The sequence below is a fragment of the Lepeophtheirus salmonis genome, chromosome Z (genome assembly GCF_016086655.4).
Source record: "Lepeophtheirus salmonis chromosome Z, UVic_Lsal_1.4, whole genome shotgun sequence".
NCBI classification, from domain to species: domain Eukaryota; kingdom Metazoa; phylum Arthropoda; class Copepoda; order Siphonostomatoida; family Caligidae; genus Lepeophtheirus; species Lepeophtheirus salmonis.
In genome coordinates, this window is record NC_092584.1 from 8,500,185 (window position 1) to 8,517,252 (window position 17,068).

At 30.0% G+C, this 17,068-nt stretch overlaps 1 protein-coding gene across 1 annotated transcript; it reads right to left on the reverse strand.

Moving 5' to 3' along the window:
- Window positions 1-10,597: 10,597 nt before the first annotated feature.
- On the reverse strand, window positions 10,598-14,484 carry LOC121130165 (solute carrier family 2, facilitated glucose transporter member 10). Its single transcript, XM_040725918.2, has 5 exons — window positions 14,134-14,484; window positions 13,201-13,452; window positions 12,342-13,076; window positions 12,145-12,277; window positions 10,598-12,074 (listed from the first exon to the last, which is right to left on the reverse strand). Exons 1-5 carry the CDS (start codon window positions 14,396-14,398, stop codon window positions 11,966-11,968), a joined length of 1,494 nt encoding a protein of 497 aa, XP_040581852.1. The 5' UTR covers window positions 14,399-14,484; the 3' UTR covers window positions 10,598-11,965.
- Window positions 14,485-17,068: the final 2,584 nt, after the last annotated feature.

A 17,068-nucleotide genomic window follows, 5' to 3' on the forward strand; every position in this document is an offset into this window, starting at 1 on the left:
TGAAACTTTTTTCAGAAAAAATGATTTTTCTGAAGCAATATGGATATTTGAATTTTTTCCAAAAATTTAATTTTTTCATTTATAACTATTGATTTTTAAAAGTTTTAGCAAATAATTAATTTATTTCTGAATATCTTTTATTTATAGGAATTTTTCAACAAAAATTTGATGTTTAGATTTTTTTGTCATAATTTTTAAATTAAAAATTTAATTTCTTTATTTTTTTTTCCTAAAAATGTAATATTTCAAATTTTTTTCAAAATATTTTATATTTAATTTCTGATTTTTTTTTTTTTAATTTTCATTCGATAAAAAATAGATTTATGAAACTTTTGAGTTACTTTTAGACATGTAAATTTTTGAATTTTTTGATAATAGCTGTGTAGTTTTGAAATTTTTTTCCAAAAAATTTATTATTTGTGATTATCTATTGATTTATGGGAATTTTTGTACAAAAAATTAATTTGCTTTATTTTTTTAAATATTTTATTTTTATAATTTAACATCTGGGTTTTTTTCAACAAATGTAATATCAGAAATTTTTTCTCAACAGTGGATTTTTGATTTTTTTTTTTTTGAAATCTATTGGAAAAACATTTAACTTTTGAATTATTATAAATTTAAAAAATCCTTTTTATATAGTAAAAGCAAGCCCTCGTCAAAATATAAGCCTGCGAGCGCCCCTGTTCTATGCTTAAAAACACGGTCAATTCCCTGGAGAAACTAATCAAGGAGACCAATTAAAAATGAGTATTTTTAGAGAGGGAAAGCAAAATAATCTGAAATCTACTTATGACATTTTGAAAGTATAAATGCGCAATGAAGAGGCCTTGCTCGATCATTCCTACTTATCTACTCATCAAACAATATCATCTTCCCTCATTACATAGGATGACTAGTAGAGTATTCATTACAATATTTATTCCAATTTTAATGGGTTTAATTGTCGGTAAAGGGATCGATACACTCCTAAAATTAAACTTTCCAATAATAATTCATGTAATTTTTTTTAATTTTTAGAGACAAAAGGGGATAAATATGGTTCAACAAGCATTCAACATATACCAGGCTTCCCGTCACAAATGGGTTACTTTCCAGGTAATATGTAGTAGGGCCTAGGATTTGACTTTGAGGGAGTTAAAAACTTTTTCTAACAATTTGTGATGAATTTATATTTTTTGAAAAAACTTATTTTAAATAAATTTTCCTTAGTTTTGTGTCAGTTCTTATTATATTTGGTCGAGTTCAGTCTTGTAATAGATTCTATGAGTACTTGGGACCGGTCTTTACGACAGTCAGTTCTTGAGACTGTCAGTGCTAGAATTAATTTAAAACAAGTTGAGTGTCGGCATCAAGGACCAAACATTATAAGCTATAGATCTCTGAACTCAATAGAATTTTAATAAAATTAATAGTCTAAATAGATGTGGCTGAGCTTTATTCATCATTATCTCTTAGTGGCAATAGTAAATTTTATATTTGAATTATAATTTTTTAAATTTTATTCCGAAGAATTTAAGTTTTTGTAAATATCTGTTGGATTTTGAAATTTTTTTCCAAAAATGGAATATTTTAAATTCTATTCACAAAAAATTAATTTTTTGTGAATAGAATTTATTTTAAGATAAAATAATTCTAGATTGTTTTTGTCCTAGTGGACCGCTTCTAAAATAGGGTGTATATTTAATTACCAGGTGGTCCATTGAAATCTGAACACTTTCTAATTTAATAATTCCTGAAGGTTGAGTGATTGAAATTAACTCATATTTCTATATTTTAAAGCATAAACAATTAGTTACAAAGAAAAACAAACTAGAGCTCTCTAGCTGACGTATGTGTCGAGTAAATGACACTTGAACGTGATGGACGAATTTCCATTCGTGCACTAAAAGCATTGGTCCTCTCCAAGACTGCCGTCTACGCTATCAGCAAGTCTGAAATGTTGGAGAGGAAGAAGGGTTCTGTCAAAAAGGTCAAACTAGATCCGGAGGAATTAAAGAAAACAGCCGTGGCCAATCCCCAAAAGTCCAAGAGAGTACATGATAAAGATCTCGGGATTCTACACCAGACTGTCCAGATAGGTATCAAAAAAGTTGGTGGAAAATCCTGGTAGATGGCCCACTTTTGACAGCAGCAATGAAAGAACTCCATCTCACCCGTTACAAGACTCTTTTGAATGAGTCTTTTGAGTTCTCATTAACGCTTTTTTGACACTTTTGGCCCCCTAGCAGTACTGATGTCAACCTCCTCGACTAAACATTTCAGGTGCATGTCGAGGGGAAGGCATCCTTCATCAAAACACTGAGATATTCAAAGCAACGGTCAATCAGCACTGGGATGCAGTAGACTATATCTTCAACGCAGCCCCCTGGAAGCCAGCATTGCCGCTAGTAGTAAATGATAAAGAGACCTCAGACACACGTCTATTTAGAGTATTAATTTTGTTCACATTGAATAGTCTTTTAGTCTGTTTAAGACTGTCAATACAGTTTGAAGTCAAAAACGGAAGAAAATCTATCTTGATTTGTCAAAATAATATGCCAAAATTTATGAATAAATTATTATATGTATAAAACAACACTGATTACTTTAAATTATCTATATAAAACTTTATCTTTCTTTAAATACAAATAGCCCAATTTTGATATTTTGGTTGCTCATTTCTAAAAATTTGGAGCTCTATTTTGCTCATTTTGGCAAAAAAATTGCTTCAAAATCCTAAAATTAAGTATCACCCCATTAGAATTGGATACAGCAAGTAATTGATAAATTTAGGATTACTATGATTTTAACCTAACCTCCCCTCCCCCACCGGAGTAACGTAGTGTTAAATAAGAGTTTAATCAGAATAATTAATTATTATATTTTATAAGATTGCAGAGATGAGAAAATTTGGAATGGTATTCGACGAGATCCTAATGATATGGAGCTTAGAAATAATGACAAATATTATTTTCTTTATGTCGTTATGTAACAATAATTAATTAATTATTGACTTGTATGTAATTTATACTTTGATTTTTCACATGCTAATTAGAAAATGCATCAAATAACATTGAATCATTTATATCACATATTCAATTATATAATAAATATATAATCATCATAATTAATTACAGTACAAATATATTAATTACCCTATGTTTACAAATAATATATGAGGTTGTCTTTACTTCCATTTTTGAGTACATTGTATAAGTTTGACTCGACGTCATGCTTTCTCTTTCCTTCTCGAAAATTCGAGACAGCAACAGCGAAAAATTGAAATTCAATTATTGCAACCTTTTAATAATGAGGAAATAAATCTCGAACAGCGAGGTATATGTATATTATTCGAGATCGTATATTTCTTTTTATGTATGTTTATAGTAATTTTCCGTTTGATGAGTTCATGGATTTGATGACATAGAAGTTCCTCTACATAATGTTAAATACGTTCACCCTATAATGGTTCACGGTAGATACAAGGAAAAGTTGTTTTGCTTTACTTTATGAAATGTGATCTCCTCTTGCCTCATACCTCAGTCCACAGGTCGACTCGGATCGTGTAGTCATCACTAGTGATGTGTCAGTACTTATTTAGGACTGAGGACCCCGGTACAGTCCAGTCCTACTTGTCAGTCCTTAAAGAAGGTAAAATTGATCCTTTGTGACGTCAATGAGGGTGTTTTTCCTCCTTTTAATTATTCCCTTATATAATAATAAATTATATAGGCAAGTAACAATATAATATGTTCATATTATATTTTCTTATAATGAAATATGTACTAAAAGCTTAATAAATATTTAAGATATCTTATTTGGCTTAATAAACCATCAATATTTTCATGAAAAATTCCAAGAGCCGGTCCTAAGACTGAACTGGAACGTATAACAAATAAGAACGGACGCAACACTAGTCATTACTATCAGTACCTGGTATTAAATGTATACTCCTTCCAATATACTGGTATTTTTGTCAGTATTCATCCTTTAATATGTATATATTATTCAGTTTTAAATACATAGTCCTCTAGGAAGCTACACATTGCGCAGTCGGTAGGTGGAATTAACTAAATAAGTTATTGAGTAGCTTAGTCAAGGGAAATACAATAGAGTATGAGGAAACTAAAATATATATATATATATTACCCACAATGTGATTTGAAGGTCTGTAGCTTGTTTGTTGTTTTAAAGATGGCACATTTTCTATTTGAGAAACATACTTAATTGTTATTTTTTATTAAATAATATTATCGTTTAGGGGGACTGTACTATTTTGCCACAAGAAGGCGCCACTCTCTGTTGCTTCATTTACAAACAAATATAAGTAAACAACATAAAACCTACATATAGACTGTAAACTCAAACGTACTTTATAAAATATTCCTTGACTCAAATAACGAATAAATTGTTGGCCTCTAAAATATTTCATGTTTTACATATTATTTATGGACTTACATTGCTTTGAATGTATGTCCCTAATAAAATATAAACATAATTAGTATTGTATCAGTCTTTATTTACCTGGACCAGTCTAGTCTTACGACTGGTCCTTTCAGTACTTGGGGCCGATCATTAAGACACTCGGTACTCCGAAATGTCAGTACTAGAATTGATTTTTTTAAACTAGAATGGGCACTCGGTATTGTGCAAACCTCCGCCTATGGTAATTTTTCCTCACTCAAATATCACTTCTTCCCTACCATATGTAAAAAGTCAAAAATCTGACATGTTGAATTTAATTAAATTTAATATTTCAGCTCTCTATTTCAATTTAATATTGATCTTGGATTTATTTGCTATATAAAGCATCTTTAATAAACCCACATAATGACACACATTTGATCTCTGTACCTCAATATGTTCCAAAGTATTTGTCAATTATGATTTTTAACGTTTTGTGTTATCTTGATCTCTCAAAATTTAATGGTCTTTTACTGTGACTATGCCATATATAACTTTGGCCTCTAACTTTAGCCTTAATCCTAGTAAGAAACAGACAAACAATCCGAGAGAAGAATATAACCTCCGTTCAATTTCGTTGGTGGAGGTAATAAAATTCATTAACTGTGATGAAAATCCAATGTATATAGGTATGTTAAAAAAAAAGAAACCCAAGATGAACATGGTAACCCTGACAATTTGGAGAATGTTTTGAAGGAGAAAAATAATAATGTTCATGACGTTTCATTAGATCAGCTACAATCACCTGTGACATGAGAGGAAGGAGAAAAGGACATAAACAAGAACATTTGCTAGAATTACTCCCATGGCGATTCCCAATTTTAGGACTCCCAATTATCCGTCTGTAACAAATCCTCAAGTTTATTCTCCCTCTTTTAAGAGCACGCACGAATGTTCAAACAGGTTTTGAATATAATTCAATTAGTATGTAGAAAAAAAAAGTTCAATACCCAGGAATTAAATAATAATTATAACTGCTAAGGAAAAGAAAATTCATTCTTCTGATGAGCGATTCCAAAAAAAAAACGGGCCTTCTAAAAAAATCAAATGATTTACATGACTAAGAATGAATAGATCCTCGTGGTGTGAACTTCCCCCTTCTGATGTAAGCATTATTCCTATCCCTGGTGCAAATTGTTTTTAAAATGCATAATAAAATAAGATTTCGTATGTTTAATTTTATTCTAAAATATTTCGCCTACACTAATGCTATTTTAAATGTAGAATGTGGAAGGTTCACCTCCTGAATGTAGTAACTCATTTTACCCTTCCCCCCTCATCATATAAAATGCATCTGACATTATCAAGGGCCTTGATCTCGCTCTCTCCTTCTACTTGTGTTCTTTTGAAACAGCGATTATGGTACAGAGGAAGATATTTCTGAGATAAAATATATTTGTTTCATAGTTTTATATTGAATTATACAATACAACTCAAAAAAGAAGATATTATGTATTGATATCGTATGAATATTGAATATATCTATTGATATTGTATCGCAATACCTTAGGCTATCAATATTGTATAATATCCTCTACCTTCAAAATATGTGATTCATCCAATGAGTACTTTGGGTTATTATTCTTCTAAAGCCTATTTCTATGTTTAATTTTTTTGTTAAGTATATTATATAATCATAAATCGGCTTTATTGAAGCACGGTTTTTTTTTTAGGATTTGTCATCAAATAGTGACTACTTGCTTTCTCCAAAGTCCTTAACTATTGTTCCATTATCGATATACTGTAGGCATATATGTGTAGCTCCTACATACGTATAGCTAAAAAACTTGAAGGAATTACTTTAAGTACACTCACTCACTTATCTACATCGCTTTATTGATCCCTTGAATCGTTGGGATAAGAGGATATTCCTGATGTATGAGATTATTGCCGCAATAAGTAACAGAGGAATAGTTGCGATTTATTTAGAAAACAATATTTATTTCTTCAAGAATATTAATGTTGTTTCCTTCAAAGTAAATCAATAGAGATAGGAGGCAATACTATATATGTCCTTGGTAGAGTGAGATATCCGTTTATTCATTTCCTCTTATGGATGCTTACAACTGATATCATGAAGAGGAAAGACGGCTAAGCTGATCCCCTTCTAACATTCTTCTAATTGTCAGGATTACCGTGATCATTTTGAGTTTCTTTTATTTTTTACATTCCGACAAATAATATATTATAGAACTCGACACATACTTCATAGAAATTTCTTATCTTAAACATACATTAATGACGTCTGCAGGATTATATCATTATTATTTTTTTTTTTAAAGGGAGGGGGGAGATTATTTGCAAAAAAAAGATCCAAAAATTACAATTTTTTGGACAAAAAAGTAGAAAATCTAATTTTTTTGAAAAAAAAAAAATTAAAATTTTTGCAAAATGAATTAAAAAATTAAAGTTTTTTGAAAAGAAAATTTTAAAATCCATTGCAACTCTTAAAAAAATAAATTTTTTTGGGGAAAAATGTTAAAAATCCAGAGCTGTTTACAAAAAAAGTTTCAAAAATCAAGAATTGTTCACAAAAAATTTTTAAAATTAAATTTCAAATATTAAACTTTTTGGAAAAAAGTTTCAATAATCTAAAGCTATTCACAAAAAAATAGAAATCAATAGCTATTTTCAAAAAATTTAAAAAGCTAGAGCTGTTTACAAAAAATTTCAAAAATCAAGAATTGTTCACAAAAAATTTCTAAAATTAAATTTCAAATATTAAACTTTTTGGAAAAAAGTTTCAATAATCTAAAGCTATTCACAAAAAAAATAGAAATCAATAGCTATTTAAAAAATTTAAAAAGCTAGAGCTGTTTACAAAAAATTTCAAAAATCAAGAGTTGCTCACCAAAAATTAAATTTTTTGGAAATTTTTTTAAAAAATCTGGAGCTGTTTACAAACAATGCTACAAATCCTCCATCCCTCCATACATCGAACCTCCCTGTACATTCATACTTAGATGTAAAACTGACTGTATCATACCAAATATAATAAAAAAATTCTTGTATCGCTCTTTTCTTTTTTATTTCCTTCGTGATGAGAACATGATGTGATCGTGATCATCTGGTCAAAATAAAAATTTATGCCCAATAAAATCAACGGTTGATGATATCATGTTACATGGTTTTTACTGATGTGGATTGATGCGTTTTATAGCTTATTAAAGTATTGATGGGTCGCGTATTCATTAAATTTGCAGGCTCTTGGAGAATTTGTAATTTCGTTTTTTTTTTTTTTTCGTTGTGAAATTATATGTGTTTTTTTTTATCATGTTATCAAATCCATGAAATATAATGTAGAGCAAATTACTAATTATGAATACTGATTTAAGAGTTTTCAAGCTAGGTCTTTAAAGTTCCCTTAAATGAATTATTATTTCGTTACACAAATAAATGCATAGTATTTATTAGTGAGGGACGATTCCAAAAATTAATCGAAATGCTGATTTTTAATCATTTAAATAATAGTTAAATACAACTTGAATTTTTTTTTTTTTTTCCGAAAAAAATAAAATATTAATTTTTTTGAAAATAATTAAAAAGTTTGATATTTCAAAAATTTCAAAAATCCACAACTGTTTACAAAGAATTTCAAAAATCCATGGCTATTCTCAACAAAATTTAAAAAATCTCAACTTTTCTCAAAAAAAAAAGTAATTTTTTGAAAAGAAAATTTTAAAGTCCTCAGTTGTTCACAAAAAAATTAATTTTTTGGAGAAAAATTTCTAAAATAGATAGTTATTAACTGAAAGAGAAATTTTTTGGAAAAAAAATTAAATTAAATTTCAAATATTAAATTTTCTAGTAAAAAGCAAAAGTTCCTTAATTTTTTTTAGGGGCGGGCTCTTTTTTTTTTTTTTATAAGTTACAAAAAGTAATAAATAGTTAAATACCAGTAGTGATAAATTATAAGAGTAAGGAAACGCAAACTAAAAATTATTTTCCTGATCCCAATTCCAGAAAAAATACCCGATTCCCCGATTTCCAATTCCGTTTAATCATCCCATCACTAGTATTTATCAACTTTTCCTTAAAAAACAATCAAATATCATTTGAGTGCCTTCATTCTTTTAGCAACTTTTTTTTTCTGCCATGGCCATTTACAGCGAGTTTTTTATTCAATAGGGCATGAGCATTGAGCATTTAAAAAAATATATTATTCTCAAAGTGGTGTGACAGTCTGTAGATTGTCGTTTAAACTAGTTTTTACGAAAAAATGCCACATACTGAGAAGAATTTTCGTAGGACCATCTATGTGATTAGTATTTGATACCAACGGTAATAACTGTCATTGCTCGGAGTTATTAGGCTCGTAGAATAAACAAAATTTGTCTAAAAATATACAGAAGATAAATGTCAGAGTAGTGTAATATTCGTATAGAATACATTATCTTATTCCCTAAACGCGATCTCTCTTTTTAATTCTCTCTGCCATTCTGGATTCTTTCAGTAGAGTTTGTGTCAAGTAAACTCGTCAAACAAAACAGCTACTTAAAGAATGCATTTTGCAGGTCCTCCAAAGAGTTAATAAGAATAGTTTGTTCATTAAAATTCATGATGACTTGCCAAAGAATAAAAAAGTAACCCAGACTCATTTTTTTCAAAAATTGAGTCTGGGTTACTTTTGTGTTGTCAATAAGACAATTATAATTATAATAAAATAAGATCATTCATTTTTTACAAATGAATTCAACACCAAAAAGGAATTTATCTTTGAGCGCAGAATCCAAAACGGATCTCAGTTATTCTCTCAGTTATCTGAATTATGAAATATCTGGAATTATAGTAATTCGGGACTAATACCTTTCAGAGTCATTTTTACCCTTAAAACAATGTTCAAATTAAAAGTAGGAAAAATAAAACTTATCTAAAAAGTATTTTTATTGATACTGTATGTTGTTCTGAACTCGATATATTTCCATTTTAAGCTGGAAAAAGATGAAAATGGCACACTTCTTTTCTTTAGACCCTTATAACTTATTCGTAATACATATTATTGAGGAATATCATAGTAGTGATCCGATTGTTTATGGAGGTGTAGAAGTAAATAATCAACATTATCATCATATTTTTTTAAATTTCAATGGCGATTTCATGACGTCATGCTACGTAAAAGAAAGATCGAGGCAATCAAAGGAAGATAGTTTGATCATCCATCTCTAGAGATGTTCGGATTCCGAATTTCAGGAGAATTTATCCGAGGAAAACTGCCAAACTTCATAAGGGAGTAGAATGGACTCCTTCCTTGGGTATGAGATACCGATCCTGGTATAAATAAAAGCAATAAAGCTATCCATTCATGATAAGTAGTAAATTTTAGTATTTCAAAATGGAACAAAAATCCTTGGAAATGCACATATGTTTAAATGTATCTTTTTTTTTAAACTATACATTGAATATTTTTCTATAATTCTACCACAAACACGCTATCTTAAAGATAGCCAATTAAAAAGATTTTATTTATATTTATCCTGTTTATGTTAAAATTCTAAACTAAAACGATCTACTATAAACTATAATTATATAATAAGTAAATTTCTATTTTAAAACCTCCTTGTATACAACCTTTTTTGTTGTTTTCTGTCCATTTGATGTAAATATAATCAAGCCTGTAGCCCCTTTTTATACTTTTTTGTCTCTCTCCTGTATTTTCAAATCAACAATCCATCCCTCAAAAAAAAATTGAGACACAAGGAATCGATCTTGTTTTATGAAAAATATCAACTTATTAGTAATAAATCAAACTTGCCCTCCAGATTCCAGGAATCTGATCTAATCAGAATTAAATATAGCCTTACGTACGTAACTCTAAATTATGAACAACTTTTATTCTATGTCTAAAGTATGGATTTGTCTCCATTTTTAAAATAAATACGTTTTTATCATTGTTTTTCAAAGCTGAACGTACATCACACACAAATAAATTATCTTAATACTATGTAGGATAAGCTACGATATTCCTCATTTTTTATATCCCAGATATTTCAGAATTCAGATGACTGAGAGAAATAGATAAATTCGATTATTGTCTTTAATTTATTTGTACAAATTCACCATCCCCCCCCCCCTAATTGATCCCCAGTGTAATCAAACATTATATTGAAAGGCCACACAAATCTATATAGAAAATTAATTTCATGGACACAAACAAGTTTATATATATATATTTTTTTACAACTATATGTAGAAATCACAAATACATAATTAAATAGAATGTGAGTAGATTTTTATCGCAATTAAAATAAATTACAAAAGTAATCATTATAATCAAAACATAATCTAATTGTCTTATCAATTGAAGAAGACAAGCTGACGAGAGAATTAAAAGTTTGACTTTTTTTTTCAAAAATAAAAATATATGTAACTTTACAAATTAATTAATTAATTATATTGGCACACAATTCATTAAATATATTATTATTCAAAATGGACGGGAAAATGAAAAAGTTAAGCAAAGAATGTGTCTATCTATGTAGAGAAATAAGTCGTATCTGTGTAGATTCGAAAAGAAGCCACTCTTCCATTCGCATTATAATAGGGTAATTTTTTTTTCAAATTTCGATAACGGGTAGGTAGAAAAAAGTTTTGTCATGTGATATGAGGATAACCCATGCAAAAAGGTAATAATTATATAAAGGAAATTTTGAACTTAAACTTTAATCTTCCCTTCCTGAAAATGTAAAAAAAAAACAAAAAGATGCGTGCGGATGATCGAAATTCCCTTAAGTTATACTCTCTTTCTGTCCATATGATTGCTTTCGGGGAGGGACAAAAACTTTATTTATATTTTTTATAGATTACCCAAATATCTATGAAAAGTGTTTTATACGAAATAATGACGAATGCTTTTGATTATTGTATTACCAATTGAAAACTTTACCATACTCCTATTAATAGAAATTCGAAAACCGCCCTAATAAGTACTCTTGAAAGACGTTTGCATATTATTTACAAGGCTCCATCGATAGTTACTAATAATAAGTTGTATTAATGGACCAAAATTAATTTACCAAAAATCGATCCATTAGATGGAGGAACGGGCAAAGTAGAGATATCCCATATTTCCCTATGGACACGTTCCTATTGTTTGTATCGTTTTTCGTGGATTTTGTGGAGTACGATTTCAATGTTTTAATTTGTCTCTTTGTCCAATACTCCAGCAACAAAAATCGACCTAAAGACTCGACGACAGACTATTCCTATAATTGGGAAGATTCTATAGGGCAATGAGACATACTTCTACTTTGCCGTTATTCCACCAAAAATCCGCCTAATATGTAGGTACATCAATTACAAATTATATAATTTTGCTTGAGCTAAGCCGCAATTAATAATAGACTTTCATCAAGCACAAGAAAATAAAGTATAAATGAAAAAATGAAAAAAAAAATGGAAGGCTAGATTGTGTGTCCTATATAAATATTTTTATCTAATGGTAGCTCAAATAAGTGATGTTACATTAAGAGTGAGCGCATTACGTAGGGTTGGGATTCAAAGACGACACTAAGGGCATCATTTATATATTGTTGGCATTTTCTCTCAATGCAGAATAAGACGTTGAGCCATCCACATTTGCTCCATCCTTCCAAAAGAAGACATTTTTTCGCATGAGGTCATGTACAGAGCTAAAAATAAAAAGAGTTTGTACAAATTGTTTTTCTATACCTAGAGCAAGGATATTATATTCATCAATACCTTTTTTGAATAAAAACAGCAATGTTATGTAAAGGCTTGTTTCGAGTCTCCGGAACAAGAAAAGCAATGAACAAAAAAGCGGCAAAGCTAAAAAAAGAATAGGAGAGAAGGACTCCTCCCAGGCTTAATATTTCTGAAATAAATATTTACATGTTGATAAAATCAGAACTTTTTGTGAATAGGTATTTAAACTATACTTGTAGCCTCATAAAACGTTTCATATATTAGGAGTCTACACATCCAATTGATAGACAATATCCAGCCAATAAATTTAAAAGGATTAGCAACGCATTTGCTTAATTCAGAGATCAAGATCCAAGAGACGGTTCCTAAGCTCATCGAGTATGAAAACACATAGAAAACCAGGGAAATGAGGACAATCACCTCAAATTTCTTAGGAGACTCCTCGTTGCACGTCTCTGGGACAGCATCATAGTTAAATGTATAATTATTTCTACAAATGGGTGGCTCCCACTCTCTTCCACTACTCAGCTCTTCAATTGAGAGTAAACCAGTCGAAAGGGTCATGGCCAGAGTTCCAAAAATAAGAATCAATCGTCTACCCATTCGATCCACAAGGAAAAGAGATATTCCCGAAGCGACGATCTGTACGAATGATACAGAGAATGCAGCGGAACTTGCTCTAACTCCATCACAAAATCCAAGTCTTTCAAATATTTCTTTTGCATAATATAATACATTGGGTTCGCCGGAACACTGTTGCAGGATTACAAGTCCTCCTCCCAGGATCCAAGGTAATGATCCACCTTTTTTAAAAGGTATTTGGGTATTCATTGTTGGTAAAGGATCTTGAATTGCAACGAATATGACAACTAAAATGCTGGCGACGACGGGAAGAAACACAAAAGCGTACTTATATCCTCCAGGGGTAGATGAAAATATAATATCCATTAAATGAGCAAATGTCACTCCTATTTATAATAAAAAATGAAAAAAAATATCTTATACATATTAGGATAATAATTTAATTAGTAATATAACTTATGTTCAAGATAGCTTTTTAATCCCATTTAATTAATAGGTATGGGCATTTACCTATTCCAACACCTAATTGAATGGATCCAACAGTTTTTCCTCGATGAATTGGAGTTGATATATTCACCAAATATTCCATGTGTAAAAGGATGAGCCCAGATATCCCTACTCCCGCTAAAAGTTGGCCAAAGAATATACTATACAGGTTAGCGGAACGGATTACCAATAGTCCAGAACTAACGAATAAAATGCCACAGAACAAGAAAAATGGTAATTTGGAAAAATTTTGTAAATGTTTGGGCAACTGGGATCCTAAAAAATATGAAAAAGGTCAAGAATGCACATTCTTTGATTTTATAGCAATCAATTGACAGTTGTGACTCGTCAACATAAAATCAATCTTGAATACTAATCAACAAAAAGGATAAAATTTCAATTTATTATTTTACTTCATATCGAGGGCTGAGAGGCAAATTGTCCTAGCTCAAAAACTACAAACATACGTGTTATTACCTATATGGCATTCTAGAAGTATATTATTCAACGTTATAATTAAAATTAGAGAAATTCAAACTGTTGAAATACATTTCTTAAATCCACGTTGTTGTAAAAAAAATGGAAAACACCATTATTCATAATGAAATACTGGGGGTTTCAAGCTTAATTCCGTAAAGTAAAAATTTGAGTATCGACAAATTGGCACTCATCCCCATGCTATATATATATATATATACAGCCTAATATTTTATAGCCATATTTTGACTTATATGGGCCCAAATATGGTCATTTCGAATAAGATCTATCAATTTCTCACTCTTTTATTCTGATTATCAAATTTGGCTAATTTAAGTGCAATTTGCAGCACCTCTAAAGGGTTGATAAGAATAATTTGTTCATAGAAATTGAGGATCATTCGTCGTTTTGTGTTGACGATCCACATATTGTGGAATATTAATCATATTAAAAGTGGTGGAGAGATGATTATGTATTAACCTAAGACTAGAGGAGTGCCCATAAGAGCAAGAGGGAAGAAAGAGAGTAAATTCTCAAGGGCGAAACAAGAAATCCCTAACTCCGATTGAACAAGTGGCCGGAGTCCAACGAAAACAACGGTTTCAAATCCCAGAAGAAATCCGCAACTCGCTCCAGCTCCCAGTCTTTTTATGAGACTCCATGAACTCTCTTCTTCAAATTGCACTAGGTCGGAATTCTCCTCTTCATCCCCTTCCTGGAGGAGTTCGAAATCCTGCTCCACCATATTTCGAAGGTTTGTTTACGAACCTCAACCAAGGCCCCAAAACGTCACGCCTTCAATGATGTCATCGGGCTACATTTATTATTGACTACTCTAAGTACAAAGTAGTAGGGAGGACTGGAACAGATTCATTGATAAATTTAACCCTTTAGGAACCATAAGGTTTCTGATGAACATTTTATGTTTTTCTTACAATTTTTTAGTAAATTGCACATATAAAAGAGTTTATTTTTATTTTTGTAAACAATTGCATTAATTTAATATAATCCATTTAAATTTAAAAAAACGCGCTTTAGAGCATTTTCACAGACGTCATAAATTGTATCATAATTCATAATTGAAGGAGACGCCATCTTGGTAGCTTAAAGTTGATATTTTTACTATATAAAATGGACAAATTCCTGAAGAATCTTGATGAAACTTCTTCAAATGGATTTATCATTAAAAAAGACTCTACATTAAATACTACTTGATGCAAATGATAAAATAGTTAATTCATTTGAATTAAATCGAAGTACTTATATACTGAAAACCTCTAAAAATGGCTAGATTTGTACCATTTTTTTTTTTTTTTAATGCATTATGTACCAAAAAAGAAGATAACTAGTAAAAAATATCGTGTTCATTATATTGGTATGATAATTTTTATCTAAATCAGATATAAAATGAAACTAAGCAGTATAGGGATACATTTTTGATTGACAGTAAGGTTAAATCATTTAATTTGATGCTCGCATTTTGACATCCAATAATTGCATATTTTCTATAACTTTAATGAAAACAAAAAGATTTTTATTTTTGTAAAAACTTGATTATTTAAGCTCATAATGGCCGACATCAACAATACGAACGTCACATGAAAATGCTTTATTTGATCTTTAAATTTTCACAGAAGATTTTAATAGATAATGAAAAAACTATAACAAAATTATTAGACCTGGCTAAATAGCCTTATAATTTCTGATTTAATTTTGATGTCACTAACTTTCAAAGAAATTACGAAAACCAACATCATTTTAAATCAGTTGCTAATGAAAAAAAATGTTAATGTAACATTAAAAATCAATAATGCAACTATAAATGTTTATTTCAATTCAAAAATGTGCATTTTTGCATGAAAAGAAGAAAAAAAAAGACACCAACGTCCCTATGGGAACGTAAGTGTTAATCACAGCTTTCATAATATCCTACATACCTCATTGAAGTTGTTAATATTTCACGTAAATTATATATGTATTGTTGATACCATGATGGGCGTTGCTAGCTTTCATATTTTTTTACAATTACATATATAAATTGCTTTATTATATACGTTGTGTAATTTAAAATGAAGGATTTACAGTACCTTAGAATGATGAGCTTGCAATAATTCAATATTCCATGGAATATTGAATTATTAATACTCTCATTTTTTTACTATTTTAACACAAATTAGAAAAATATAAGTATTATGGGGTACATTATAAAGTTCAAATGTTCACAGTCATATTAGTCATAAATACATAATATTAAGTATTAACCATGTAATTTAGATCAAAATGAAATGATAGTATCAATGTATAGTTGGTAATTAGAAGGATTTTTACGACAACTTGGAGAAAAAGACAATACAGGACAAGTTACAACTTGGAGAGACATTGCCACTTGTACACAATACATAAATATGACAAAAATTTGGGAACTTAAACTCTCCCCAAAAAAGGGCTAGTTATGTCCCTCGTTGTTAATGTTTGAGAGAGGCAACCAACATTAAAAAATCGTATAAGGCAAAAATATTCTGGGAACATGGAACTTATAGAAAAAGAATGCGACCTATTTTTTTATTAATTGGTATCAAAATACTCTGAAAGGGTACAATCATCCCCCTCGGGCATTGCATATGATTGTTAGAACTTGAAATGTCCATAAAAGATAAACTATCTTGGGTAAACACAAACTATTTAACAAAATTCCAGGAATGAAAAAATGGTATCAAATGTGATGCGTGGATTAGTATTATTTAGAGACTGTGGATCCCCCTTTTTTACGTTCTGTAATCAAACCAGATCCGTAATATTTTTTTTATATTTCCACTTCTTTGGAAGATAATTTATTCAAACATGTATTAAGATATAATTAATAACTAGAGTAGGTCTGCCCGGCGTTACCTGGGAAATTAAGAACTCTTCTGTTTAATGTAAAACAAATAATATGAACCGTAAAATTTGAAGAATTATTCTTATGTTGGTTTTATGTGTATGAGTATACTAATATATACTAGGAGGCATTATATAGGCACTCTTCTTTCATGCGATGAGCAAGAAGTTGCTTTATTCTGGGTAAGACGCCGAACTCCTAGTCTCGCAGCCGGTTTCCAGATCATCAAGGAACCCTCATAATATCCCATAATACGTCTCTTGAGGTGTATAGGTGAAATACGGGCCGAAATACAGTTTATGGGGCCAAAGAACCCTTCTAATATACTATAATACACCTCAGCACCCGAGTTGGGTAGGTTGAACTGCTGCGTCCGAGTCATGAAATTTCTCCACCACCACATCCCTAAGCATCAAGGAACCCTCGGAATATCCCAAAATACATCCGGCTCTCAGGTATTAGAGGTGAAATGCTGGTCTAAAATACAGTTTAAGCTCTATCACCGCCGTATTTCTAGGCACCAAGGAACCCTGCTAA

Coding starts and splice junctions, on each gene's coding strand:
- LOC121130165 (XM_040725918.2), bottom strand. CDS start 14,398: ATGGTGGAGCAGGATTTCGAACTCCTCCAGGAAGGGGATGAAGAGGAG. Junction 12,278..12,341: donor AACGTTTTATGAGGCTACAA/GTATAGTTTAAA, acceptor TATTTATTTCAG/AAATATTAAGCCTGGGAGGA. Junction 12,075..12,144: donor GCTGTTTTTATTCAAAAAAG/GTATTGATGAAT, acceptor TTTTATTTTTAG/CTCTGTACATGACCTCATGC.